This window comes from Peromyscus leucopus, chromosome 23 (assembly GCF_004664715.2).
Source record: "Peromyscus leucopus breed LL Stock chromosome 23, UCI_PerLeu_2.1, whole genome shotgun sequence".
Taxonomy (NCBI): domain Eukaryota; kingdom Metazoa; phylum Chordata; class Mammalia; order Rodentia; family Cricetidae; genus Peromyscus; species Peromyscus leucopus.
In genome coordinates, this window is record NC_051082.1 from 37,815,075 (window position 1) to 37,842,025 (window position 26,951).

The 26,951-nt window shown below is 52.8% G+C and overlaps 2 protein-coding genes across 3 annotated transcripts in view; one reads left to right on the forward strand and one right to left on the reverse strand.

Moving 5' to 3' along the window:
• Tnrc18 (trinucleotide repeat containing 18) overlaps window positions 1-1,781 on the forward strand; it is a 99,926-nt gene extending 98,145 nt beyond the window's left edge. Inside the window, 1 exon segment of the mRNA XM_037198535.1 lies at window positions 230-1,781. Coding sequence (XP_037054430.1) covers window positions 230-436 — 207 coding nt within the window. The 3' untranslated portion in view covers window positions 437-1,781.
• A 1,662-nt stretch (window positions 1,782-3,443) lies between these two features.
• The window catches only part of Slc29a4 (solute carrier family 29 member 4), a 32,272-nt gene continuing 8,764 nt past the window's right edge, over window positions 3,444-26,951 (reverse strand). Inside the window, exons 1-11 of one of the 2 annotated variants that reach the window (XM_037198431.1) lie at window positions 26,241-26,432; window positions 21,340-21,519; window positions 14,283-14,414; window positions 13,387-13,500; window positions 12,605-12,733; window positions 11,461-11,535; window positions 8,725-8,969; window positions 7,823-7,964; window positions 7,544-7,731; window positions 6,594-6,834; window positions 3,444-4,616 (exon numbers count right to left, since the gene is read on the reverse strand). In XM_037198431.1, coding sequence (XP_037054326.1) covers window positions 4,474-4,616; window positions 6,594-6,834; window positions 7,544-7,731; window positions 7,823-7,964; window positions 8,725-8,969; window positions 11,461-11,535; window positions 12,605-12,733; window positions 13,387-13,500; window positions 14,283-14,414; window positions 21,340-21,508 — 1,578 coding nt within the window. In that variant the 5' untranslated portion in view covers window positions 21,509-21,519; window positions 26,241-26,432 and the 3' untranslated portion in view covers window positions 3,444-4,473. Of the gene's footprint in view, window positions 4,617-6,593; window positions 6,835-7,543; window positions 7,732-7,822; window positions 7,965-8,724; window positions 8,970-11,460; window positions 11,536-12,604; window positions 12,734-13,386; window positions 13,501-14,282; window positions 14,415-21,339; window positions 21,520-26,240; window positions 26,433-26,951 lie in introns of those variants that run through there. The other variant, XM_028887404.2, reaches the window with a different exon arrangement.

Below are 26,951 nucleotides of genomic sequence, written 5' to 3' on the forward strand. Positions count from 1 at the left end.
TGTTTCTCTCTTCTCTTCATCTCCTGTGGTCTCTGTCTCTCTGTCATTGTCTCTTAGTCTCTCTCAGTCTCGGTCTCTCCGACTCTTGCTCTGTCTCTTTTGTTTCCATCTTTCTCCATCTCTATCACCATATCTTGGTCTCCAGGTCTGTACCCTTAAAGCACCCTGGGGTCCCCCTGATCCAGAAGGGTTCTCTCCAGTCCCTAACACCGACACTGTGTCCCCGCAGCGTGCCCTGTACCAGTCCTCCCATGTGGATGAGAACGACGTTCAGACAGTGTCCCACAAGTGCCTGGTGGTGGGCCTGGAGCAGTATGAGCAGATGCTAAAGACCAAGAAGTACCAGGACAGCGAGGGCCTGTACTACCTCGCGGGCACTTATGAGCCCACCACAGGCATGATCTTCTCTACAGATGGCGTGCCTGTGCTCTGCTGAGTGCCCCCTACCCAGCGGGGCCCATAGAGACCCCTCCCCACCACTGCCATGGCGCGGGACCATGTGTGTTGTGTGCATGCCAGTGTGCTCGTGGGCGTGTGCATGTGACCAGGTGGACGCCCCAGGCAAGTGCGAGTGTGTACATGTGTGTGCCCGTATGCATGCACGTGTGTGCACACATGTGCACACATCTCTAGACCCTTTCTGGTCATCCCCTGGTGCCCTCATGCTGAGACACCTCCCCCACCCCCACTCCCACCCCCCACACCCAGCTATCAGGGTCCGGCTCTGCTGTCCCGTCAGGGTCATCTCAGAGGGGACTTCCCTCCAGCACTTTGTATGCGCTTAATGAGGCTGCCCTCCGAGCTCTGGGCCTGTGTAGACTTTGAATCTGTGGATGGGTGAGGGAGAGTTCCAAGGACCCAAACCGATGCTTGGTATCGAGTTCAGCCACACCCAGCACGGAGCCCATCGAAGGCCTTCCACCATGGGCCGGAGGGCCCCAACGCCAGCCAGCTTCACCAATCACTGGGCATCTGGGTGCCTGCATGCCCGGCCTCCACCCTCTCAGGACAGCCTGGACTTGGGGAACAAGGCAGGGGAGGGCAGCCCAGGAGCATCACCATACCTGGTGGGCCCCCCAGCCCAGACCCTTACACTACAGAAAACCCCAATGGTGCTGAAACCCGCGCCCACGCCCGGCACGGCCCGCCCGGCCCCCTCCACCAGGAGGATCCGAAAGGTTACCTGTACAGTTTATTGTAGCCTGCCCCTGTATCATACACCTTTAAATGGAGTCAACTTTTTAATTATATATATAAAGATAAATATATATAAATATATATATAAACTTTTTAAAACTGTGAAAAATAGCTATGAAATTATAAAAAAAAAACACATTCTGACGTGCAGAATATTATTTTTTATTTCCTGTTAGATTGTGAGTGTCTAGCACCGGCTTTATGCCTCCCCCCAACTCCCCTGCACCCTCACCCCTGCCCATGTGTACTGTATGTGCCCCAAATGGACGAGAGATGGAGATAGACAGAGGGGCCCCAAGCCCAGCCCCCAGCTCAGCCCGAAGCACTTAACCAGCCCCCCTGTGCCTGCCAGACCCCAGTGGGGTCCCCGGAGGCTTTGAGCAGACAATCTTGAAGGAAGGAAAAGCCAGACTTCGGTTTTGTTTTGTTTTGTTTTGGGGGGGAGTAATTACTGTTTCCTGATTTTTTTTTTTTTTAACATTTCTTTTGGAATTTTGTTTGTTGGCAAATTCTGTGTGATCTTTTTCATAAAAAAAAAAAAAGAAAAGAAAAGAAAGAAAAGAAAAAATTTAATTGGAAAAATACTCTGGCTTGGAGTGGCTTATTTGGGAGCCTGGGATGGTGGGGTCGGTTTGGAGGAGCCCCACATGCCAGGGGCAAAAGCCAGGGTGCACCCTGGAGCTGCTCTACTAGGCACAGAGATGAATGGGCTAGGTCAAGCATTTCAGAAAGTTCTGGAAGCCGGGATAGTCTGTCTTATTTAAAATCCAAGAGCTAGGGGCTGGAGAGCTGGCTCAATCATTATGAGCACTTGTTGCCTTTGTGGAAGGTCCAGGCTCAGCACCCAGCACCCACATGGCAGGTCATAACTGTACGTAACTCAGTTCCAAGGGACCTGACACCCTGTTCTGACCAGGGGTCACTTGGTGAACAGATACACATGCAGGCAAAGTAAATCTTGAAGAAAAAAAAAATTAAGAGCTAGGGGATGGAGAGTTTGTCAGTAAATTGTCTGAGTTCCATCCCAGGAAAGCAACAAGAAGCATGGTGGTGCCCTCAGGATCACAGGGCAGGGAAAGGGAGGGCAGCCTCCATGGCTAGCCACTCCAGCCAAATAAGCAAGCAGGATGGCCTGCGGCCTGTGGGCTGAAGCCCACACATGGATGGGTCACGGTAACAGTTCTGCGCCCTGTAGAAGCTGGGTTAACGGACTGGATGCCGGCCATCACCAACCCCAAGTGTGAATCTGCATAGATAGCTGCAGCCCTCATTCTGGGCTTTTCTACATCACAGCTGGGGGTGGGGTGGGGGGTGACAAGTGTTAGGTTGAGCAGGGAAACTGAGTAAAGTGGTGAATGGGAAGTCACTCTGTTGCCATCTGGTGGTCCCCTATGACATCACCACCATCCAGGTCTTGATTCATAAGGCTGCCCAGCTAGGACCCACAAGGGTTGCACACCATGTGAGTGCCAGAGGCTATAGGACTGAGGTGGCCCTCCTCCAACGTTCCATTTCCCCAGGCCATTCCTTGGGTCTCCAGGAACGGAACAGTGAAAGGATGCTTCTGGTCCTGGGAAGGTGGCTCAGTGAGCGCTATACAAGCATGAGGACTGAGTTCAAATCCCCAGAACTCAAAAAAAAAAAAAAAGAGTATGGCCAGTGGGTGGTAATGGGCGGATTCCAGGAGCTTGCTGGCCAGCCAGTCTAGCCTAAAATGTTGAGGAGCAGCTGTGGTGAGAGACTAGATAAGGAAGGCAGAGGGGATGTGACAGTAGATGTTGGGGTCTTCCTCTGGCCTCTGCACATACACGTGCATAACACGGGGGGGGGGGGAGGAGGGAAGAGGAGAGGAGAGAGACAGAGTCTCCAAATCATCATCAGAGCTGGATAAACTGCAACAGGAAGACTCCATTCCTGAGCAACCCGCCTCCTGGATCAAATCACTTTCTTCTGAGTTCTTCCAATGCACCAGATGGGAATTCTCATGGGGCCAATGGTCACTAAGGGCCAGTGCAAGCTCCAGATGGTCAGCACTAGGCACGAAGAACAGGCCCCTGATCAACCATCCGCTCTAAGAACACCTAGCTCAGGGCAGGTGGGGCTGCTTCATAGGTGGGGCCACAAAGGTCTCAGCATTGTGGAGAAGACTTAATCCACCAGGACCCCATTTTAATCTCCCCACCCTACCCCCAGTGGCTCAGTTCCCCCCACTCCCCCTCACAAACACCTCATGAGGGACAGCAGTGGGCAGTCTCTGCCATCTTTAATGGCCAGCGCGGTAGTCAGAGGACACACAGGTAGACGGGACACAGCAGGGTTGGCACAGGGCGGTCACAGCTGGGGCCAGAGTGTGCGGAGAGGCAAGTGTCCTGGTTCAGCAAAAGCCATCTTTGGCCAGAGGCCCCACAGCCAGCCCCACCACCCAGTGACCCCACTCTCCAGCTCACTGCCATTTGCCAGGGTTTCAAGTGGGTCACGTTACTACTTGATTCTCAATGGACAGGGGCAGGGTGGCCTAGGTCAAGAGTGGATCTCAGCTGTCCCTGCATTATGGATAGGTTGAGTGGTGTTGGGGAGGAAATGGGAGGCCCTCCCTGTTACGCATGACCCTTAGCCTGTGCTCTAGGAGGGTGCATGGGTGAAGTCCTCCACCTCAGGTGGGTACACCCAGGTCAGCTCTGCAGCTATGACTACGGGAAGCCTGTGTAGACCCAGGAATGAGTTTTCCACACTTAATGCTGTGTGTGTGTGTGTGTGTGTGTGTGTGTGTGTGTGTGTGTGTGTAGTGTCTAAGAAGGGGAGAAAATGGGACCAGGGACTGTCCCTTTCCTTCAAGATTTCTAACACTCATGAGGATGTACCACCTACCCAATAAGTGAAAACCACATTGAAGACCATGGGACCTTTGTGGCAGACCCCACAGTGGGGTCATAGGGAAGGGAGTCACTCAGACTTGTGGTCAGCCATTCTGGATGGCTTTAAGTCTGAATAACCCCATCATGCTGACAGGACGAATGTTGGGCCTCTGGACGTAGGGGATGAAGGGCAGGTGTCTGACCAAACACAGAACACATGGGTGGGCGGTGTCCAGGATGGTGAAGACATGTTCCACCTGCAGCGGACAGCTGGAACGAAGTGGCGAGGTGGCTTTAGTGGCTTAGGAGGCGGCCAGGACCCCGCAGGCACTGAGGCAAGGGTGGGGAGAGTCCTCAGGCCTTGGGGGGGCTGGCCTGAGCAGCCCTCCCTGGGCAGTGGGCAGGGTCAGGTGGGCCTGGCTCAGGGGCCGACGGGGATGGAGTCATTGGCGGTGGCTGTTTGGAAGCAGCTGCTGTGGGCGTCACGGGTGAGGCTGTAGGTGCAGTAGGCAACAGCAGAGCCCAGAGTCAGCCCCGACATATAGGACACGGTCATGGTGTTTCCTGTGGGCAAGAGTGACCTGACCTGAGTAAGGGGCTAAGAGCAGCCATGGGAGCCGAGGCCACACTGTGCTGGACAATTTCTGTGGCCATGGCTTCTCGGGTGTGCACTATGGTGACAACTGTCAGTGCCCAAGAGCATCCTGTGTTAAATACTCCTCCCTAGAAACCCACTGTCTCAATTTTGGGTCTTTTAGGAGTGATCTCACTGGAGTCCCTGAGGTCTTGCCTACTTCTCTCCCTTCTCTTCCCTTCCTTCTTCATTCTCTTCCTTCTCTCCAACCCTCCCTCCCTCCCCCTCTCTCTCCTTTTCTGTTTCTTTGTTTCTTTCTTAGTTTCTTTGTTTGTTTGTTTCTTTCTTTCTTCCCAGTCTTATATTTTTGGTTGTGAGCCTAGCCTTTAATGGCTGAGTCATCTCTCCAGCCCCTTCCCAGTCTTAAAGATAGAATGTGTAGCCTTTCATGAGCTAAGCCAATTATCTACCACTGAGCCACACCCCAGCCCCTCACTGGGGGATTCTAGGCAGGTGCTCTACCACTGAGTCACACCCCAGCCCCTCACTGGGGGATTCTAGGCAGGTGCTCTACCACTGAGCCACACCCCAACCTCACTGGGGGATTCTAGGCAGGTGCTCTACCACTGAGCCACACCCCAGCCTCACTGGGGGATTCTAGGCAGGTGCTCTACCACTGAGTCACACCCCAGCCCCTCACTGGGGGATTCTAGGCAGGTGCTCTACCACTGAGTCACACCCCAGCCCCTCACTGGGGGATTCTAGGCAGGGGCTCTACCACTGAGCCACACCCCAGCCCCTCACTGGGGGATTCTAGGCAGGGCTCTACCACTGAGCACACCCAGCCCTCACTGGGGATTCTAGGCAGGGGCTCTACCACTGAGCCACACCCCAGCCCCTCACTGGGGGATTCTAGGCAGGGGCTCTACCACTGAGCTACATTTTCTGGTCTCTTTTTACTTTTTTTTTTTTTTTATTTTGAAAGCATTCTCATTTACCTCAAATCAGGAATCCTCCTGCCTTAGCCTCCTGAGGAGCTAGATGACAGGCCTGCACCCATCAGACCTGGCTTCTTTCCATTTTTATCTATTGCCTCCTGCTTCCAGCTGTCTTCTTCTTGGGGACAATTCAGTATGCCCCCACATCTGACCTGGATGCCCCTTCCTTCACTTCCCTACCAGTCCATGGCAATACCAGCTTCACCTTCAGCAGGAGGCCCCAAAACTGGGAGTCTGACTCTCTTAGACCTCATCTCTCCATCTATCAGCTAACCCTGAGAACCACTGAGACAGGTTCTGATATCAGCCCTTCCCCCACGCCCACACAAGCCTGTCCTCAGGCCTGGACCACTGCAGACGTTTCTGAATAACCTTCTCATCCCTGTCCGCTCTGTCCACCTGGCCTCCACCTGGCCTCACTGGGAGATCAAAGGCAGGTGCTCGGGACCTTTGCACATATGGCTCCTTCTGCTTGAATGCCATTTCTGGCAGCTTCCTGTACCCGTCTCCCTCACTTCTTCCTCCAGGATTTTGCTCAAAAGCCACCTCCTCAGAAAAATCTTGCAAGATTGTTTTCATTATACCATAGCCCCCCAATCCCTGTATCTGCCCCCACTTCTCAAACTAACATAACTCCTAGGACTTACCACCGTGAAACATATCACAGCTGTTTGTTATCTCTCTGTTTATTGGCTGTCTCCATCTCAGGACTGTAACCCTGCAAATGTGGGCAGCATCATGTCTCCACTGCCCAGGAGAGTGCCGGACATACAGGCTCCCCAAGTAGCAGCAGAATGAGTGAATGAATGAAATAAAGACGTTACTTATAGATGTCCTTATACCTACAACTTACTTCACTTAACCCTTGGGACCAAATATATTTTCTCACTCACTGGCTGCCCTTGGCTTCTCCAGGCCTCAATTTCCTTTCTAGAAGGGCACTAGGTCCCTGAGGCCAGTGAGTCTTACCTGCCAGTTCCCGCTGCTTGGGGCTCACTTTACCAGCTGCCAGGATCATGGGCACACTGCCAAAGTAGCCATTGCTGATGCCCATGAGCAGCGAGAAGACACAGGGCCAGGCAGGGTGGCGGAGGGCAGGCATGCCACTGGGGTAGACACACAGGATGAAGAGGGGGATGAAGACCACACGAAGGCAAGAACAGGCCAGCAGATGAGTGCCCCGCCAGTCCACGGGTAAGGCCGCCAGGATCTGCAGGGAGCAGCGAGTGTGAGTCACCCACCGAGCCAGGAGCCTGCCTCTCTACCAGACGCTCAAGGTACAGCCTGTCCCCCGGCACCTATGGCTCCATCCAGCTCACTCTGCAAGGCCCTCCAAAGCATTGCATGTACTTTTTCCCCTCTTCAGTACTGGTGATGGGGGATGAGACCTGGAATGTGCCAGGCAAGCACTCTGCTGCTGATCCACTCCCCCAGCACCTCACTGGGGGATTCTGGGGGGGGGTGTGGCTCAGTGGTCGAATGCTTGCCTGACAAGGGCAAGGCCCTGGGTCTCATCCTCCATACTCCATAAAACACAGTAACAGCAAAACTGACCACAAAGAGACGTGGCTCATCTGAGCTGCAGGGTGGCTGGGGTCCCATTCCGCCTCTGATCACCAATCCCATCTACTTGTGTGACAGATGTGCTGCTCAGCTGGCAGCCTGTGCCTGTATCATCCTCAGAGGGATCCACTAGTGACCGTGAGGCAGGAGAACTGGGGTTGATTCTAGCCTGAAATGCATTTGACGCCGGAGAAACCAGGCAGGGCCTGTACTCCACAGGTCAGGGTTAGAGGTGCCGGTACTCCATGGCTTCCACCCTCCCCACCTGGAACTCACATGAACCCTCAGTCTGGGGTTGCCCCAGAAAGACCAGAGCCTTCCTGGGACTGACTCCCCAAAGCCACCCTGTGTCTCACCTTGCCCACAAAGTCTGACAGGTTGAACACAGCCATGACCAGGATGGGCAGCCACTCGCCCAGCACGCAGTGGCGGATCTCGGACTCCAGGCCAGGAAACAGGCACAGTGTAATGAAGTAGGTTACCGCAATGGACAGCATGTCGGCCCAGATGACCCGCGCCACGACGTACCGGTGCAACAGCAGGGCTAGGGGAATTGAGGCGTGTTAGAGGCTGGTGCTCACGGGTCCCCTGCTGACTCAAGCCTGGGTGACAGCCCCACAGTGCCTCATACTGACCTCTGAAGGTGGGCCAGTTTCGTTTGACTCGTGGCTGAGGCACATCAAAACGCATGTAGGCCCCACTGTTGCTGTGGGCCACCTCATGGACTGGGCTGTCCTTCGGGGACCTGCTGCTGGGCAGGGATGGAGTTTGGTGCTCCTGGGCAGAAGGGGATGATGGGAGTCATGGGCCAGGTACCCAGGGCAAATGGTATAGCCACAGTCATCTAGACATTCAGTCAGCACCTACTGTGTGCACTTGTCAAGGGACAAGCAGTCACCACCCAGCTTGCAGTCACCATGGGTAGCCTCCTCTGAGCCCTGAGGTGGGTGAGAGCGGAGGTGGTATGCAGCATATAACCACCAGAGGGCACTCTAGCTTTCCAGAACTGTGAATTGGCCTTCCCAGGCTACAGCCAACCACTCCAGGAGTGGGTATTGAGGCCATCCTTGGAGCAGTGGTCTGTGCTGGGTGATCTGTGCCTCACGGAGAGGCACCCCTGAGCTGTGATGGAAGGGAGTTCATCACAGGATTCCCTTGCCTTCCATCTATTGGACTTCTTTGGACCCCACTTTCATGGCCCTGGGGTTCTCCCCCATCAGGCTTTGGAGATCTGCCACACACCCTGGGCTCTTCTCTCTGGCCATAGCTAAAAAAACATCACCTCCTGCTGTCCCAACAGGGTGTCCTAGCAGGTGGGTCACAGGAGCTAAAGAGAGCCTTGGGCCACAGATGTGGGATGCCACAGCTGGTGGAGGGCCACAGTCTATCCATGGTGCCCTGGAAGGCTGAAACAGCCCACAGGATGGAATGTCTCAGAGTACAGAAGCAAGCCTGCAGCCTGAGATCATGGGGCCAACAAGGAACTATTCAGACACCTGTGTGGGAGAATGAGGCCAGGCCAGGCCACGGCACTTACAAAGTGGATGTCTCCTGATGCGACATCGTGGTGCACTCGGTAACCTGCCCGGATGGGGCGGCTGTCGCGGGGCCGTGTGGTGTAGTAGAGCACAAATCGGCTTCGCCGCACCAGCAGGTGCAACAGGAAGCACAGCAGCTCCAGGCCCGCGGAGACCAGGAAGAAGATGATGGTGCTGGCCCGCTCATCCGGGAGCAGCAGTTTAGTGAGGATCCGGCTCAGAGAGATCATCACCCCTGCAGTGCCTGGAGGTGAGGCAGTGGCTACTGAGCATTCCCAAGGCCTCTCTCACCCACACCACCCCTACCCCGACTCCATCCCATCCATCACCAGTCTGCCCTCACTGAGTCCTACCCACCCCATCCACCCGCGGCTCCAGTCCCAATCCACAGTACCTGGTCTACCGTCCTACCAGGCCCCACCCGCCATGCTGTCCAAGGCCCCAACTTCTCTCCAAGCCCTCCCCAACCACTTGAAGCCCCTCACCCCTATGTCTTATCTCCCGACCCCCAGCCCAGCTGAGCCTGATCTCACTAGCCCCACCCACTCCTGGACTCACTGCCTGTCTGCCCATACAGCCTGCTTCAGCCCTCCTTCCCCCAGGACTGCTGATGCTCTCACCAACCCCCGCCCCCCCCATCATTTCACACCATGGGCAGCATCACTGAGCTTTTGCTGGGTGTCCTGCCCTGGGAGGACACAAGGCCCTGCCTTCCTAGGCTTAATGGAGAGAGGCCACAGATAAGCCATGGAAACACACAACAGTGGTACAGGGTGTACACTGTGGCAGAAGACGTGTCCAGAGGGAAGGATCAGAGTAGCGTTCCCTGCGAGGGGACTGGAGAGCCAGGCACACAGACTGAGAGTGAGCACTCCAAGTGAATAACAGTCACAAGTGTGTGTGAAACACCGAAAGGTTCTTACCCCCACCCCCAGCAGGGGCCGGCTGGAGGAGGGTGTCAGGGTCAAGGCAGGCAGGACTGCAGCAGAGAGCAGGTAGAGTTTTGCTTAAATTAACCTATAGCTGCAGAGCAGTGTGGGGCAAGACTAGTCATGTCCACCATGAGCTGATGGAGATGGGCAGGGCTCTAAGTAAGTCTGTTTTGAGGGGCTCTTGGCTACCAAATCAGTACACCAACACCATCCTGATGGGCTAGCCACACTGATTCCACCACAAAATCTACTGGTTTGGGTTAGGAATGTGACTCAGTTGGTAGAGTGCTTATTAAACATGTGTGATGTCCTGGGTTCTACTTCCAACCCTTGGTAAAGAGAGTGTGGTGGGGCCAGGTGGTGGTGGCACACTCCTTTAATCCCAGCACTTGGGAGGCAGAGCCAGGTGAATCTCTGTGAGTTCGAGGCCAGCCTGGTCTACAGAGCGAGATCCAGGACAGCACCAAAGCTACACAGCTACATAGAGAAACCCTTGTCTCGAAAAAAAAAAAAAAAGAAGAAGAAGAAGAAGAAGAAGAAGAAGAAGAAGAGGAAGAAGAAAAGAAGAAGAAGAGAGAGAGAGAGAGAGAGAGAGAGAGAGAGAGAGAGAGAGAGAGAGAGAGAGGGGGCACATGCCTGGAATCGCAACACTTGGGAGTTGGAAACAAGAAGATCACAAGTTCAAGGTCATCCTCAGCTATATTGAAGCCAGCCTGAGCTATATGAGACCCTCTCTCAAAACAACAACAACAAAAATCTGCTGGCTTGCAAAGCCACCTGTGTGCTGACCACCTTCCAGAAGTCAGCTCTAGGTGGTGTGGTTTGATGTTCCAGGCAATACATTGCAGAAGAAGCCGAGATTCAGAGAGCAGCCCCTGAGGATAATGATGGTTGGGCCCAGCTTTTTGCTGGGTTGTGACCAGCTATGGAATAGAGGGTGGGATGGGACACACTTGGAGTCCTCCTGGAGGGCATGTCCAGAGGTCTTTTGAGGTCTGGACATTGGGTAAATTTCAGACTTGTGCAAGGGTGCTGGGTATCAGAAAGGGGCATCTGGGGTGTGGCTTGGCAGACAAAAGGGTTTAAGTAGCAGAGTGATAAGCAAGGGTGTCAGGTGGTGCTGGATAGGGGGAATTTGAGGAGGATTTGGTCCTGAGTGCACACACAGACACACAATTTTGCAAATTTCTAAAATTGAAACACTCCCTCCTAAAGGAAGGAGGGAGGTTCAAAAGACTCAAGAAATAAAGATTAAAAGTCTAGCTGAACCACATGAGATTCTCAAGGCCCCTCCGGAAGGTTATCCAAGCAGTCACACTCGCTGGGGGGAGGAGAGTCTCCCGCCAGCGGCAGAGCTGTCTGCAGGCTCTGCCAGGAGCCCAGGCACACAGTTTCCCTGAATTAACACAGTGATGCTCCTGTAAGTCAGTCCTAACAAACTCACAGGGGCGGCAAAGCTAGCCTGGGTGGCTTGGGTTTTGGTATACCAATGGTGCCCTATCTGGAGCGAGCAGACATTTGATTACATCTCTCTGGAAAAAAAATCACACAGTGGGTACGCAAATATCTCCACCTGCACACTCACTGGAACTGTGGCTCTCATGCTCCAAAGGAATTCCACCCTCTAGGACCCGGGCACACATAGGTGTGCACACGTGGCCCTCCCGCCTGTTGGGCCATCCCTTGCCATCGACAGTCACCACCCCCAATCCAGCATGTGTAGAGCTTTCTGGCACACTTCCCTAACTAGGGCATGCCCGGTAGGCTTCCCGGACTGGGGCCCCTGGGGGTCTCGATACTCACTCTCTCCAGTCATCACCCCCTGCGTGTACCTCTTGGGCAGTAATCCTGTGTAGCCATAGAAGCTAGATTGCTGCACTTAAGAGAGAGAGGGAGGAAGTGGTCAGGTATCGTTTGACACAGAGGCAATGTGGACCGCCCGTGCTGTGTTGGCACTGGAGGACAGGTGCCCAGAGAGCCTAACACTAGAGCGGCAGTGAGACTTAACACAGCAACATGGGAAGGAAACAGTGTTGCCCTGAACATAGCACACAGAGCAGCCACTCCCCTGCCCCTGGGGTTCAAGGTCACTGACAAGTACTGTCTGATGCAAGTGGAGATGATACATGTCCCTTGCTGGATGACACAGGGCAAACTTACTCTCAGCCTTTTTTTCCAGTAGTGATGGTAGAGGCTATCGGTGGAAATGGGGCTGTCAACCTAAATCTCTGAGTATGGAACACAGCTCTCGCCCCATTTCTGATGGGGTTGGACCATGTAGTAAAAATAAGGGAGAGCCAGGCGGTGGTGGCGCAGGCCTTTAATCCCAGCACTCGGGAGGCAGAGCCAGGCGGATCTCTGTGAGTTCGAGGCCAGCCTGGGCTACCAAGTGAGTTCCAGGAAAGGTGCAAAACTACACAGAGAAACCCTGTCTCAAACCCACCCCCTACCCCTGCCCCCCAAAAAAGCAAGGGAGAGCTGAGTGTGTGGATGTACACACATAATGTCAATACTTGGGAGCTGGAGGCAGCAGGATTAGGGGTTCAAAGCCAGCCTGGACTGCTCGAGACTGTCTCAGTAAAAAAGTGGGAGTGAGTTTAGCTAGTACAAGAGGTTGCCTGGCATCCATGATGCTCTGGGTTCTGTGCCCAGCACTGCATAATCTGGGTATGGGGGTGCATGCTCATGATCCTAGCATGAAGGAGGTAGAGACAGGAGAATCTGGAGTTCAAGAAAACCAGGGGGCTGCACTCCAAACCTGTGCTACATGAGAGTCACCTTGGTGCCTGTGTGTGCATGTGTGTGGTGTGTACACATGTTCTGGTGTATTCATAGACACACGGTCAGCACCTGGACTGACTCATCTTGTAGAGTGTGTTACCTGTACAACAGGGCTACAGAACACTTAGGCTCAGCCCTTCTGGTACATCCTGGCCCCACTCCCTACCTGTGCATCCAAAGGCCACAGTACCCACAGCGGCCAGGTTGATGGCGTAAGCCTGGTCGTGAGAGAAGAGCTGAAGCCACACATCACATATGCTGATAAAGAGCAAGGGACCCAAGGCGAGGAGGTAGCCTGCAGGGAACAGAGAAGTCGTGAGGGGCACGGTGAGCGCCAGGTGGGCGCTCCTCGCCGCCTCACCCCACTTTCCAGAGAGCTATGTCTCAGACATTGTGGCTACCTGTCCCCAGAATATTAGGTAGGTAGAAGACTCCAGGAGAGTCTACAGGGAAATTCTGAGGGCTTTCTGGAGGAGTAGTCATCAGAGCTGAGCCTTGAAGCTGAAAGCCACTGTGCAGGGGGATGGACAGAGGGGAGAGCTTATGTAGGGATCTAGGGCTGTAACTTAGGGGTCACAAGAGCCTGTGGAAGCGTTTGCCATTGTACTGGCAAGTGACCTGATGCTGACTTCCATGCGCAAAGCCCACAGTGGTCCTAGAAATAGCACGTGTGGAGCTGGAGAGATCACTCAGCAGTTGGGAGCACTGGCTGCTCTCCCAGAGGACCTGGGTTCAATTCCCAGCACCCATATGTCAGCTCACAACTGTCTGTAATTCTAGTTCCAGGGGATCTGACTCCTTCACACCAATGTACATAAATAAATTATTAAAAATAAGGAAAAAGCATATGTTTCACAGACAAGGCTAGGAAGCTGGGTGGGCAGGTGCCATGGGCTAGGAGGCACTTGGAGCCTCTGGGAGGGGACAGCACAGGGTAGCTTTGAGTACCTGTGGTGATCCTGGTGTGCAGGTTCAACCTCTCCACCACGACGTTGTTCAGAAGCACAGCCGCCAACGCCACCAAGATGTAGGTGAGGCTCATGTCGAACACAATGGAGGTCCCTGGACATAAGAGGGACAGTGACTCAGGGACTCCCAACCTCTGCACTCACCCCTGCAAGGACTCTTCACTCTCCCCCAGGGGCTGACTGCTCAGAGTGAATCAGTGGCTACCCTGAGGAGAGGAGATTCACATACTTGACAGTTGTCCCTCGGCCTGCCATGTTGGTCCCTGGGTAACTCGGCCTCCACACGTAGGTCCATAGCCTACCTTTCTTCCCTGTCGAGGTTTAAATGTGAAATGTCCCCATGGGCTCACACGCTGGAACACTTGGTCCCCAGCCGGTGATGCTGTTTGAGAAGGCTGCAGACCCTTTAGGGGGTGGAGCCTCACTGGAGGATGTCAGTCACCAGAGGGTCTTGGGATTTTACAGGGGGAGCCACTTCCAGCTCACTCTCTGCTTCCGGAGTGTGACTACAATGTGACCAGCCAGCCCCCCACTCCCTCCACCAAGCCTTCTCAGTCTTCTCTCTCAGGGTGGACCACATCCAGCAAACCGTAAGTCAGAACAAGTCCCTCTCTCCCTTCAGTGGCTTTTGCCAGGCCTTTTACCATAGCCACAAGAAAGTAACAACTACATTCTCCAGATAAAGGCCACGCCACAGTTACTCATCCACCCAGCTTGGTACAGTTCCCTGCTGGGTCCCCAAAAACCACATCCAAAGTTCTCTCCATACAACATCTCCAAGCAGGAGCCCACCCCTTGGGATTCCCAGAAGGCCCTGGCCCAGGCAGAGGGTACTGAGCTGCCTTTGAGGGCAGTGCAGATGGCAGAGGGACTCACCTGGGTACTTGTGGTGAAGATAGTCCACATCAGTGATGAAGCTGTTGTATGGCAGTAGGAAGCCCACACCAGCCAGCAGCATGGCAAAGTAGATGGCATGGTAGCGGTCATCTGGTACAGGCTCCTCTACCGCTAAGTGGGGAGACACCAGGAGAGACTAGTGAGCACACTCAGGCTGTGGCCAGTGCACAGGGGTGCCATCTGCCACCACCACAGCCACTGTTGACGACTAGGGCCCCAGCCTTCCACATCATTATCTTTAAGGCCACAAACATCACAGCCATAATGATACTTAATCTATTTATTTATTTTTCTGTGTGTGTGTGTGTGCGCGCGCACTCACAGAAACAGAGGGCATCCCATTTCCTAAAGTTAAAGTTACAAGCAGTTGTGAGCCACCTGATGTGGGTGCTGGAAACTGAACTTGGGTCCTCTGGAAGAGCAGAAAGAACTCTAACCTCTGAGCCTGGTGTGGTGGCACATGTCTTTAATCTCAGCACTCTGGAGGTAGAGGCAGGTGGATTACAGATGTGCACTACTGTGCTGTTTTTTTATGAGTTCTGGGGTTTGAACTCATATCCTCATACTTGCTTGGCAAGTGTTTTACTCATTGAACCACTTCCCCAGGCCTGCTGATAGCCCATCTTGATTGTCAAGTAGACGGGGTTTAGACTCATGGTGGCCATGTCTGTGAGAGAGTATCTAGATGGGGTTAAATGAGATGGTAAAACCCACCCTGAACGTGGGTGACATCAATGCCATGGGCTGAGCTGAACAAAGTTCTCTTCTCTCTCTGCTTTCTGACACCAGCTCATGATCCTGAGGTCATGCCTTCTCTGCCACGATGGACTGTATCTTTCAAACTGCAAGCCACAGCAACCCTTCCCCTTCCTTTAAGTGGCCTTCGTCAGGCATTTTGTCACAACCATGAGACAAGTAACTAACCCAGCCACTATGGCCACCATGAGGGCTGTCACTGTACCTGCTGTCCACCCATCACAACCACCCTGGCCACGGCCACAGGAACAGCAAGCCTGACCAAATAGTGGGGTGGCCTTCTGAAGACCCTGTGATGGGATCAGCCAGTGGCAATGCTTTGTAGGGCTGGCAAGGTCTAATGTTCTAATGCAGTGTCCAGGGTGGGCAGCTGTCTCCCTAGACAAGATGCTGGGGTCCAGGAACCAGGGTGGACATGGCCGTGATACATGGACATGTCCCTTTAACAACTACTGACAAAAATGCTCATTTCTGTCCCTGCTGTCCCATTAGACCTTGCCAGCCCCACAAAGCATTGCCACTGGCTGATCCCATCACAGGGTCTTCAGAAGGCCACCCCACTATTTGGTCAGGCTTGCTGTTCCTGTGGCCGTGGCCAGGGTGGTTGTGATGGGTGGACAGCAGGTACAGTGACAGCCCTCATTTCTGTCCCTGCTGATCTGGTGGGTTTCTTTCTTACCTTTCTTTTTCTTCTTTCCCCAACTCCCAATAAGACTCCAGGCTGGCCTCCGACTCACCATGTAGCCAAGGATGACCTTGAACTTCTGATACTCCTGTCTCTACCTCCTGAGTGCTGGGATTATAGGCATACACTACCATACTTGATTTTTTTGATACTAGGGATGGAACCCAGAGTCTCACACATGCTAAGCAAGCACTCTACCAACTAGACTACATACTCATCCCATGACCTAGGGAGTTTCAGCTTTGACACCAAGCCATGATGTTTTTATTGTTTGGAGCATAAATGCGTGCCACTCTGGCCCTGAGTCCCCAGCCAAGGAAGACCTTTGTGGAAGGGGGATTGATCCCAACCATCAAAGGGATGGCAAGTTGATGCTGTCTATAGGAATGAGAAGGAATGGGTTCGGGGCCAGGCGTGGTGGCGCAATGCCTTTAATCCCAGCACTCAGAAGGCAGAAGCAGGTGGATCTCTGTGAGTTCGAAGCCAGCCTGGTCTACAAGTGAGTTCCAGGACAGCCAGGGCTGTTACACAGAGAAACCCTGTCTCAAAAAAACAAAAACAAATACAGGAGACCATGCCTGGCGTATGAGAGGACCTCTTGGCCTCTTGGGGTACTTCCATTCTCTGTGTCACAGCTAATGGGAGACCCCAAGAACCCAATGCAATCAGGGTCCCTAATACCCCAAGCCTTCAGAAATAAAGGCTCTGTCACCCGCCAGGACCAGTGCTTTGGGCAGGGAGGTTGCAAAGGCAACCCGAATGGACCAGTGAAAGAGCACATCATGAACATATGCTACGATCACGTGGCTGACATTATGAGTATGTATGTTGGGGGGTGCACATGTAGAAGGTGACATCAGGACCGTTACTCTATCACTCTTCACCTTATTTTTGAGATAATCTTTCACTGAACCTGGAGCTTACCAATGACAGTGGCTGGCCTGAGAGCCTCAGGGATCCTCCACCTCCCCCAGAGCTGGGACAACAGTTGCCCACCACCACACCTGCTTTGTTTTTGTTTGTTTGTTTGTTTTTGTTGTTGTACTGTTTTGAAATTTTACCTACTTTTATTTTACGTGTGTAAGTGTTTTCATGAGTGTCTATTTGTGCACCATATGCATGCCGGTGCCTGTGGAGGCCAGGAGAAGGTGTTGGATCCCCTGGAACCAGAGTTATGGATGGTCATGAGCTTCCATGTGGATGCTGGAATCGGAACCTGGGTGGACCTCTGCAAGAGCAGCCAATGCTCTTAACTGCTGAGCCATCTCTCCAGCCCACACACCCAGTTTTCATACACATTGTGAGGACTGAACTCAGGTCCTCATGCTGGCACAGTAAGCATTTTACCCATGAGCCCTCTACCTAGCTGCTATTTTTTTTTAAATGTATGTGTGTGTGCATGCCATAGAATGCATGTGGAGGCCAGAGATGACTTTTGGTAGTCAGTTCTCAATATCATGTGGATTCGAAGATCAGATCCAAATCATCGGGCTTGGTGACCCACTGAGCCATTGTGCCAGCCCCTAAATATTTTTTATTCACTCTCACATGCCCTTATCAGTAATATAAGATGTGTTCATAGAAGGCTGGAGAGATGCCTCAGTGGGCAGGGGTGAGTGCTGCCAAGCCTGATGACCTGAATTCAATACTCAGAACCCACCTAGTGGAAGGAGAGAACTGATTCCTGTAAGCTGTCCTCTAACCTCCAGGACACAGGTGTGCTCTCCACCCCACAAGATAAACAAAGATAACAGACAAATTATGCTTTTTCTTTTCTTTCCCTTTCTCTCTCTTCCTTCCTTCCTTCCTCTCTTCCTCTTTCTTCTTTCTTTCTTTCTTCCTCCCTCCCTCCCTTCCTCTTTCTTCTTTCTTTCTTTCTTCCTCCCTCCCTCTCCCTCTCTCTCTCTCTCCCTCTCCCTCCCTCCCTCCTCTCTCTTTCTTTCTTTCTTTTGATGTGCTCCAAATTGCTAGGTATATTGTGGTTACAGGACCTGGAAGAATTGTCAGCATCTACCAATGATCTCTGAGGAATGGGCTTACATAGTTTCATGGGCCTAAAGATGGACTGTGTTATGCTTAGTGGTGGTATGACCCTGATATGGCTTTATTTGGTATGTATGTAAATATGCTTTAAGGAGCTGTGTATGGGAGCTGAGTGGGTAAGTGATACCCTGTGAGGGACCATTTCATAGGCCATCCCAGCAGGCTGAGGCCTGGGGCCTGGTTGTTTATGTGACTTGCTGAGGTGTGGCTGGGAAGGGGACTGGGGAGAAAGTCCCTCTAAAGAGGTCTTTGAGTTCATCCAAGAAGAATATGATTCCGAGTGGCTCTGGCCTAATCAGGTGAGGCTTTTTGGTCTTCTGGGAACTGACCTCAGCCCGGGGTGGGGATGCAGGCCTGTCTGCTTCGTATTAGATTCTCTGCTGTGCCCAGGTGTGGTCCCCACTGGGCTCGTGTGCTGGAGAAGGCTTGGTCATCGTTGGGGCAATGCAGAGGTCACAGGTGGTTGGATCTTTAAAACAAGTTGATGCTTCTCTGCAAGGAGTGTGCTCTCGCTCTTGGGAGTCTGAGTGAGTGAGCCATCAATAAGCCCGGCATTTCCTGTGACTTGCTCCCATTTCCTGCTTCCCCATGTGACACTGCCCTCAGAATCCCACACTGTGGTGCCAGTCTCCATGAGGCCCTCACAAGAACCAAACAGAAACTGGTGACAAGTTCTTGACTTTCCAGCCACTGGAGGCTTAAAGTGCCTCTATCTTTCATTTTTTTTATTTTTAAGATTTATTTATTTATTATGTATACAGTGTTCTGTCTGCATGTATGTCTGCAGGTCAGAAGAGGGCTCCAGATCTCTTTACAGATGGTTGTGAGCCACCATGTGGTTGCTGGGAATTGAACTCAGGACCTTTGGAAGAGCAAGCAGTGCTCTTAACCTCTGAGCCATCTCTCCAGCCCCACCTCTATCTTTTATAAAGTACCTGGCCTAAGGTATTTTGTTATAGCAACAGAGTGTGCGCTAAGATAATGGCTTCACCGGACCCACTTTAGTAAGCCAATTTCTTATAATAATATCTATAATCTATGTATGTGTACAGATCCATATGATGTCTATAACTATTCTTCCTCCTATCCATCACCCATCTATCCATACATCTTCCATCCATGCATCCATTCATCCTGCTGTTTATCCATCCATCCTTCATCCATTTATCCATCATCTTTTTTTTTTTGGTTTTTCGAGACAGGGTTTCTCTGTGTAGCTTTGTGCCTTTCCTGGAACTCACTTTGGAGACCAGGCTGGTCCTGAACTCACAGAGATCCGCCTGCCTCTGCCTCCCGAGTGCTGGGATTAAAGGCGTGCACCATCACTGCCCAGCCTCCATTTATCCATCATCGAACCACTCATGCATCCCCACATCCATCAGCCATGCATCTATCCATATATCCATCCATCCTCCATCTATCTATACACCCTTCATCCATCAATCATCTCTCTATCCATACATCCTCCATTCATGCATGCATCTATCTATCCATACATCCTCCATTCATGCACTCATCCATCTATCCATACATCCTCCATTCATGCATCCATCCAACCCACTATTCATCCATCCATCCTTCATCCATCTATCTGTCATCTAACCCTCACACCCACCCATTCCTCAGTCATCTTTCTATCCATCCATCTAGCCATTATCTATCTACCCATCATCTTCTATTTATACATCTATACATCCATTCTTCATCCTTCATCATTCATCTAATACCCCTTCCAACTGTCCATCCATCATCCATCTACATTCATACATCTATATAGCCTCCATTCATCCATCATCTATATATCCCTCTATCCATCTACCCAATTTATGATCTATTTACTCTACCTATCCACTCACCCACCTATCATTTAGCTATCTGTCCCTTTATCCACTGTCCCACTCATCCAGCTATTGTTTATCTATTCATCTATCTTTTCAGATACCTATTATTTATTTATTTTTGTTGTTGTTGTTTTGGTTTTGTTTGTTTGTTTGTTTGTTTTTTCAAAACAAGGTTTCAGGGCTGGAGAGATGGCTCAGAGGTTATGAACACTGGCTGTTCTTCCAGAGGTCCTGAGTTCAATTCCCAGCACCCACATGGTGCCTTACAGCCATTTGTAATGAGATCTGGCTCCCTCTTCTGGCCTGCAGGGATACATGCAAACAGAATACTGTATACATAATAAATAAATAAGTCTTAAAAAAAAAAAAAAAAAAAGAAGACAAGGTTTCTCTGTAGCCTTGGCTGTCCTGGAACTCACTCTGTAGACCAGGGTGGACTTGAACTCACAGAGATCCACCTGACTCTGCCTTCTGAGTGCTGGGATTAAAGGCATGCACGGCCACTGCCCAGCCAGTTGTCTATTATTTATTTGGTTTTATTAAGACAAAGTTTAGTTATGCATCCCAGGTGGTCTAGGGTATTAGCAATCCTATCTCAGCTTCCCAAAAGCTGAGATTATAGGTGTGAGTCATCATACCTGGCCTTCTATCAGCCAGCCATCCCTCCCTCCGTCCATCATCTATCTGTCTGTCTATCTATCTATCTATCTAATTATCTGTCAATCAATCACTTATCTGTCTATCTTCTATCCATCATCCATCTATCTCTCTTTCAATCATCTATCATCTTCCTTCCTTCCTTTCTTCTGTCTAGCATTTCCTGACTCTCTTTCTCTAACTGAACCCTGGTTGATACAGCCTCCACCACTAAGAGCACCATAACTGCAGCCTTTACGGTTCAAGTCAGCATTGATGCCCGAGCACCGCGCACTACATATCCCTGTCTGCCAGGGCCCTTCCGCCACCATGTCTATTGTCATCCTTGGGGGCTGGCACTGAAGTGACTCCGCCCCTCTGCACAGGAGCAGGTGTTCTTCATAACCCAACATGGGGCTCAGCCAGCAGAACTCCACCAAGAACGTTTCTGAGCCAGAAACAGAACTACTGCAAACAACCAGCTGCACAGAATGCTACCTCACAGGTGGTTCCTGAGTTCCCAGGATGGTGCTAAGGGACACTACAGTTTGCTGCAGTTACAGTTGCTTTGAGGCCTGCACTGGGCACTGTCCTTCAAGCATGCACAAAGTCCCCAAGCAGGCCAGAGATAGGGGCAGGACTGAACCTGAACCCGTCCCACCCCAGACCTGCTCTGCAAGTCCAATTGCAGAGTAGGTTGGGACAGCTCTTTAGTTTGGGGAAACAGGCTCAGGGATGTTTTAGGTCTCTGCCCCAGATCACACAGTAGAACTGAGAAGCAGCGATTTGAACTTCCTATCCAAGCCTCATTGCCTACAGCCAGGAACAGTTTGCTTTGAAGAACAAAAGAGAAGGAAACTCTACAGCCATGGCCTGTCTCTGTGGATGGCCACTAGCAGAGGCACATGACACAGTGCAGAACTGGACATCGGTTGTAATTGTTACCCTAGCCACCTAACCCTGACTGAGTCTCTTAGTCTCCATGACAACCTGAGGTTCCTGCTGCCCCAAAGACTGACTGGAGGCCACCGTGTGGCCAGTCATGGCCCTGAGGAAGACAGTGTCACTTACTCACCAGAATCTGTGAAAGTAGGGACAACCCTGACTCTGACACTTGGATCCTGAGCACCCTCTGCTGTTGTCTCCAGCTGGAAGTTGTCAAAGCTGAAACTTGTCACCACACTCTGGCCAGATGTGGCTGCCATGCAGGGCTCCTTGAGGCGCTGGCTTCCAATGGAGCCCATGGCAGTTCACACTGTGAGGAAAGGAGATGAGGCAGAAAAAGTGGTAAGGGGAGGAGACACCATGTTCCCACAGCTAAGTCATCAGGCTGCATGCCCAGGGCCATCCTGTCCATTCATTCCTTACCCATTTGTTTACTTGTTTTAGCATATTTTGCTGAACTGGGGATGAAACTCAGAGACTCATACATGCTATATAGGTGCTCTACAGTTAAGCCACGCCCCCAGTCCCTCACTGGGGGATTCTAGGCAGGTGCTCTACAGTTAAGCCACACCCCAGCCCCTCACTGGGGGATTCTAGGCAGGTGCTCTACCACTGAGATATATCCCAGCCCCTCACTGGGGGATTCTAGGCAGGTGCTCTACCACTGAGATATATCTGCTTTGTTTTGAGATAGGATTTTCTCTGCATCCCAGGCTGGCCTAGAACTTGTGATCCTCATGCTTCAGCCTCCCAGAGCTGGGAATACAGGAATGTCCTACCACACATGTCTTTATTTCTCCCATCATTTAAAAATATATTTTTAAAAATATCTTATTATTTTAATTATATGTGTGTCTGTGTCCATCAGTGCTGGTTCCTGAGGAACTCAAAGGGCTCAGATCCCCCTTAGAACTGGAGTTATGATCAATATTGAGCCACCTGACTTGGGTGCTGAGAACCAAACTTGGTTCCTCTGCCAGAACAGTACATGCTCCTAACTGCTGAGACATCTTTCCAGCCCTGTTTCTCCTTTGATGTTTCATCATGAAGGATACAAGCTCAGCAGTGAGGTGATGTGACCTTGCCTGTTGCTATGGAAACCGGATGGTAAGAATAGAGACTACAGCCCAGGAGCCCAGTTCAGAGGTCTTTGTCCCAAGAGCAGCTAGGTGGCCTTCGAGCAGAAGAAAACCCTGGGCAAAGGAGACATACATAGACAGAGTGGAAAAATAAATTGAAGTTGGAATGCCAGGACCCAGTGAGCAATCAGAAACAACGGGTGACATTACAGAGACTGTTCGCCAGCCGAGAGCTGCAACTGTCTCACTCATCCTTTCCCTCTGAGAGGAAGGTGCCGCTACGCGTTCCTCAGCCAGCCGACAGAAGTGAGCGATGCAGGGTAACAGTGCTCACTCTGCTCTCGGGCAGAAAGTAGTAGAGTCCAGAATCCAACCCAGGTTTGTGTGATAATATCTTTCTGGGACACTGAACTATAGCTACAGCTCCCCAAGGAGATTTTAGGCAGGTGCTCTACCACTAAGCCACACCCCAGCCCCTCACTGGGGGATTCTAGGCAGGTGCTCTACCACTGAGCCACACCCCCGCCCCTCACTGGGGGATTCTAGGCAGGGGCCCTACCACTGAGCCACACCCCAGCCCCTCACTGGGGGATTCTAGGCAGGTGCTCTACCACTGAGTCACACCCCAGCCCCTCACTGCTGGATTCTAGGCAGGGGCTCTACCACTGAGCCACATCCCAGCCCCTCACTGGGGGTTTCTAGGCAGGTGCTCTACCACTGAGCCACACCCCAGCCCTCACTGGGGGATTCTAGGCAGGGCTCTACCACTAAGTCACACCCCCAGCCCTTCACTGGGGATTCTAGGCAGGGGCTCTACCACTGAGCCACACCCCAGCCCCTCACTGGGGATTCTAGGCAGGGGCTCTACCACTGAGTCACACCCCAGCCCCTCACTGGGGATTCTAGCAGGGGCTCTACCACTGAGTCACACCCCAGCCCCTCACTGGGGATTCTAGGCAGGGCTCTACCACTGACCACACCCCAGCCTCTCACTGGGGGATTCTAGGCAGGGGCTCTACCACTGACTCACACCCCAGCACCTCACTGGGGGATTCTAGGCAGGGGCTCTACCACTGACTCACACCCCAGCCCCTCACTGGGGATTCTAGCAGGGGCTCTACCACTGAGTCACACCCCAGCACCTCACTGGGGATTCTAGGCAGGGCTCTACCACTGAGTCACACCCCAGCACCTCACTGGGGGATTCTAGGCAGGGGCTCTACCACTGAGTCACACCCCAGCACCTCACTGGGGGATTCTAGGCAGGGGCTCTACCACTGACTCACACCTATTGCACTCTTTCTTGCCTCACTGTTTCTTGCTTCAGTTCAGATCTGCAGTTCTGTCCTTATCTTTGGAGAAAAGGGAACCCATGGCTGGGAAAAGCCTTGATACCTGGGTAACCTTGCGTACATAGAGTGTCTAGCTTTTCTCAGATAAATTTTAAAACACTGTTGAAAATTTGATCTGAAAAACAAAAAGATCCATACCCTTCCTAGAGCATGAGACATACACAGAGATGGGAACATTGCAGCGCTGGTCAGATCATGGACATAGACAGCTTCTCTTTCTCAGCAAGGACACATGAGAGAGGCCATGGAAGAAGCTGAGGCCCTCATCCCTAAGGAACCCCACCTTTCGGAACTACATCAATTATTTCTGTACCTGTGGCACCAGCATGCCCTATGCCATAGCCACCTGTTTTCATTTCTTTGCCAGGTCATTTCTACAGCTCTTCTGCCTCAGTTTACCTCTTTCCCAGAGCCCAAGGTTGGTTCTTCCCACTAGTTACCAAATCCTCTTCCTGAATATATCTTCTCTCCATTCTCTCTCAACAGAGTTGTGTTAGGGTCAGGGACCAAGACTGGAGCCTCTTTGGGGCCTTGGAGCCCAAAGCATACTTAAGCTCTGGGGTCCAAGGAACTTCCCATATTTGTGGCTGACCCAGAGGTAACTAGTACTCATGAACAAGAGACTGGGAAGCCAGGTGAACCTCCCCTCCAGGCTCAAGACTTTCCTAAGGGGCCCCTCTCCAGCCACTCTGGTCCTAGTAACAGCATCTGGAATCGGGAGAGACTTAGAAAGACTTAGGGCATAGCTGGCCTGGGCTTGAATGACAGCGGAGTTGGGTACAATCCTGGTCTTGTTTGTCACTCAGCATACACTTGTCTGATCTCCAAAGAGGTGGGTTAGTGAAAGGCTTAAAGTTACCCAATCGGAATCCAGCCCACCAACCGTCCTCACTAAACAGGAGGGGCTGGGTAAGGGGCCACTGTTGGGATACTATTCACAGTGTCCATGGACCCACTAGTGATAGAGGCTCAGTCCTGGAGGACACCCACGATCCAAAAAGCCTGGCTCATGTTCAGTAGGGGCTCCTATGATGCAGTCTCCCAGACAAGCCGGACTAGCGTGAGAGGTTTCTGCCCGGCTGAGGCCACACCATCCGGGAAGGCGGATGTATTCGGCATCCTGCCAGGCGGCTTGCTCTGGCTCAGTCAGCGTGGCGGGCAGCTGCCACCCACACTGTCCCCACGGCTTTCATCGCTCTCTTCTCCCAGCCCCCCACATTTAACATGCAGAGTCTTGGATCTTCCCTCGTATATTCAATTAAATTTTAAGGGTGTGCAGATAGACATGGGAAAGGAAGCTTTTCTCTACACACCTGACTCGGGACCCCTCCGTGCTTGTCACAAAAGCATCGGAGATGACACAGGTCATTTCTTTAGCTTCCAGACCATCCTTGGCACTAGTTCACCCGCCTGGAGAGTGACAGAGTACTTCACAGAGAGGGACTGGTGGTGGGTAGGAAAAGCTTAGCTGCTCACACTTGGTGTTTTAATGCTGATCCAAGCTGCCCCTTAGAACCGAGTGGGCCAAAGAGGGCTCCTAGCTCTCAGCAGTTCTGTCAAACTAGGCACACAGCACACAGCGCCAGTCTGCAGAAGAGATGACCAAGGAGGAGAAGAAGCCAAACAAACCCACAGCCAGACAGCTCCAACTGGACCCTGACCTGGCTGACCACCACCGGCCCCTCCCGGTTGCTGTAGGGATTGTCTCCCAAGCTGCTTGCCCCACACCTGAAGCCAGCAGAAGGGGCAGGGAAACTAAATTTCATTTGAAAAGCCAACCTGCTCAACCTCATCAGGCCTTGAACTTCTGGCTCCAACCACAACTCCTCCTTACTAAATGCCCTTGGATGCCCCTGTCCCGTGCCCTGACATCGTTTAGGGAGTCTCCCTGCGCATCCTAAGACTCCACTCCTCGCTGTAGGATTGTGGGTTTTGAGTCCCTTGGGGGCAGCTCCTCTTTGAGAGGCAGGGGACAGATGAATGTAACATCAGTGCCAGACTGATCAAGGCCTGGGATGTCCGCAGGGCTGAGGGGCAGCTTGGACCGATCTCCCTCCATGTTTTGGGTTCCTGCACAGTCCCGATACAAGCAGACCCTGATGTTTCTTCCACAGGCAGCCCCAGCAGGACCAAAGTTGGACCCCGGGCCCATACGGCCCCCAGCAAAGAGGAGACCTCTGGGGCAACTGGGAGGTCGTGACCCAGTGCCCAGGCCCCGCCTCTGCCATAACCTTTCCCAAGAACTAGAACTAGACTGGCTGTACGGAAAGGACAGATGAAAGGAGGTGGGTCCGGAAGGAACTTCAGGTGCAAGGACCCCCTGGGGTGTGACCAAAAGAGCAGGCAGTGCCACGACCCGGCTTGGCCAAGGCCACCTGGGCTTGTCCCCTTCTAGAGCTTGCGTCCTGCGCTCCCAGCTGGGATGCAGGGGATGTGGCACTGGGCGAGAGAACCCCTCTTCCCAGGACAAGGAGTGCGGCAGAGATCCGACTCCTGGGAGGGCGGGAGGGGAGGCGGCGCGACTGGGGCTGCGCGCCGCAGACAAAGGCTCCGACAGGTCCCCGCCGGCGTCTCCCCGCCACCTCCTAGGCGACACTCACCTCGGCCGGCCCCAAGCTGGGATCCTCGGTGGCTGCCCGCCGCCCGCGCCCGGACCCTGCGCGCTGCGCCCCGCTCCTCGAGGCTTGGGCCGGGCGCGGCGGGCGTCCTCCTGGGTGTCCCGGTCCGCGGGCCCGGGTCCGCGAGCGCGTGCTGTGGGGGGGCACAGCAGCTGCAGCAAGCAAGCCCGGCCCGCGCCCCGCCCGTCCACATGGCCCCGCCCCCACAGCTCCGCCTACCATATGGCTCCGCCCAAGTCCCGCCTCCAGCAATTCTTTCCACCACCAGACGCCCCGCCCCATCCTTGTGACCCCGCCCCATCACACTTCTACTCCACATGACTCCGCCCAAGTCCCACCTCCAGAGGAGCCTACCACTACCCAGACGCCCCCCCCACCGCCCCGTCTCCCTGCCAGCGCTCCACCCAGTATGAATCTGCCCCTAACCCCCACTTTACCTCCTATTCACTCCGCCCCGGCACTATATTCTTTAACCCTGTCCTTCCTATATTCCCCGCCCCATTTTCTTTAACCATGCTCCACCCACTCTACATGGCCCCGCCCCTAGCTCCGCCTCTGAATTGCTCATACTTCACGCTCCCACTTCTCTTGGCTGTCTTCACCCTTGTTCCTTCTGTGCCCTTGGCTGGCCCCAACCCAGACCACAGATCCCGTCCCCTATCCCTGCCTTCCACCTCTGCCTGCCTACCTAGC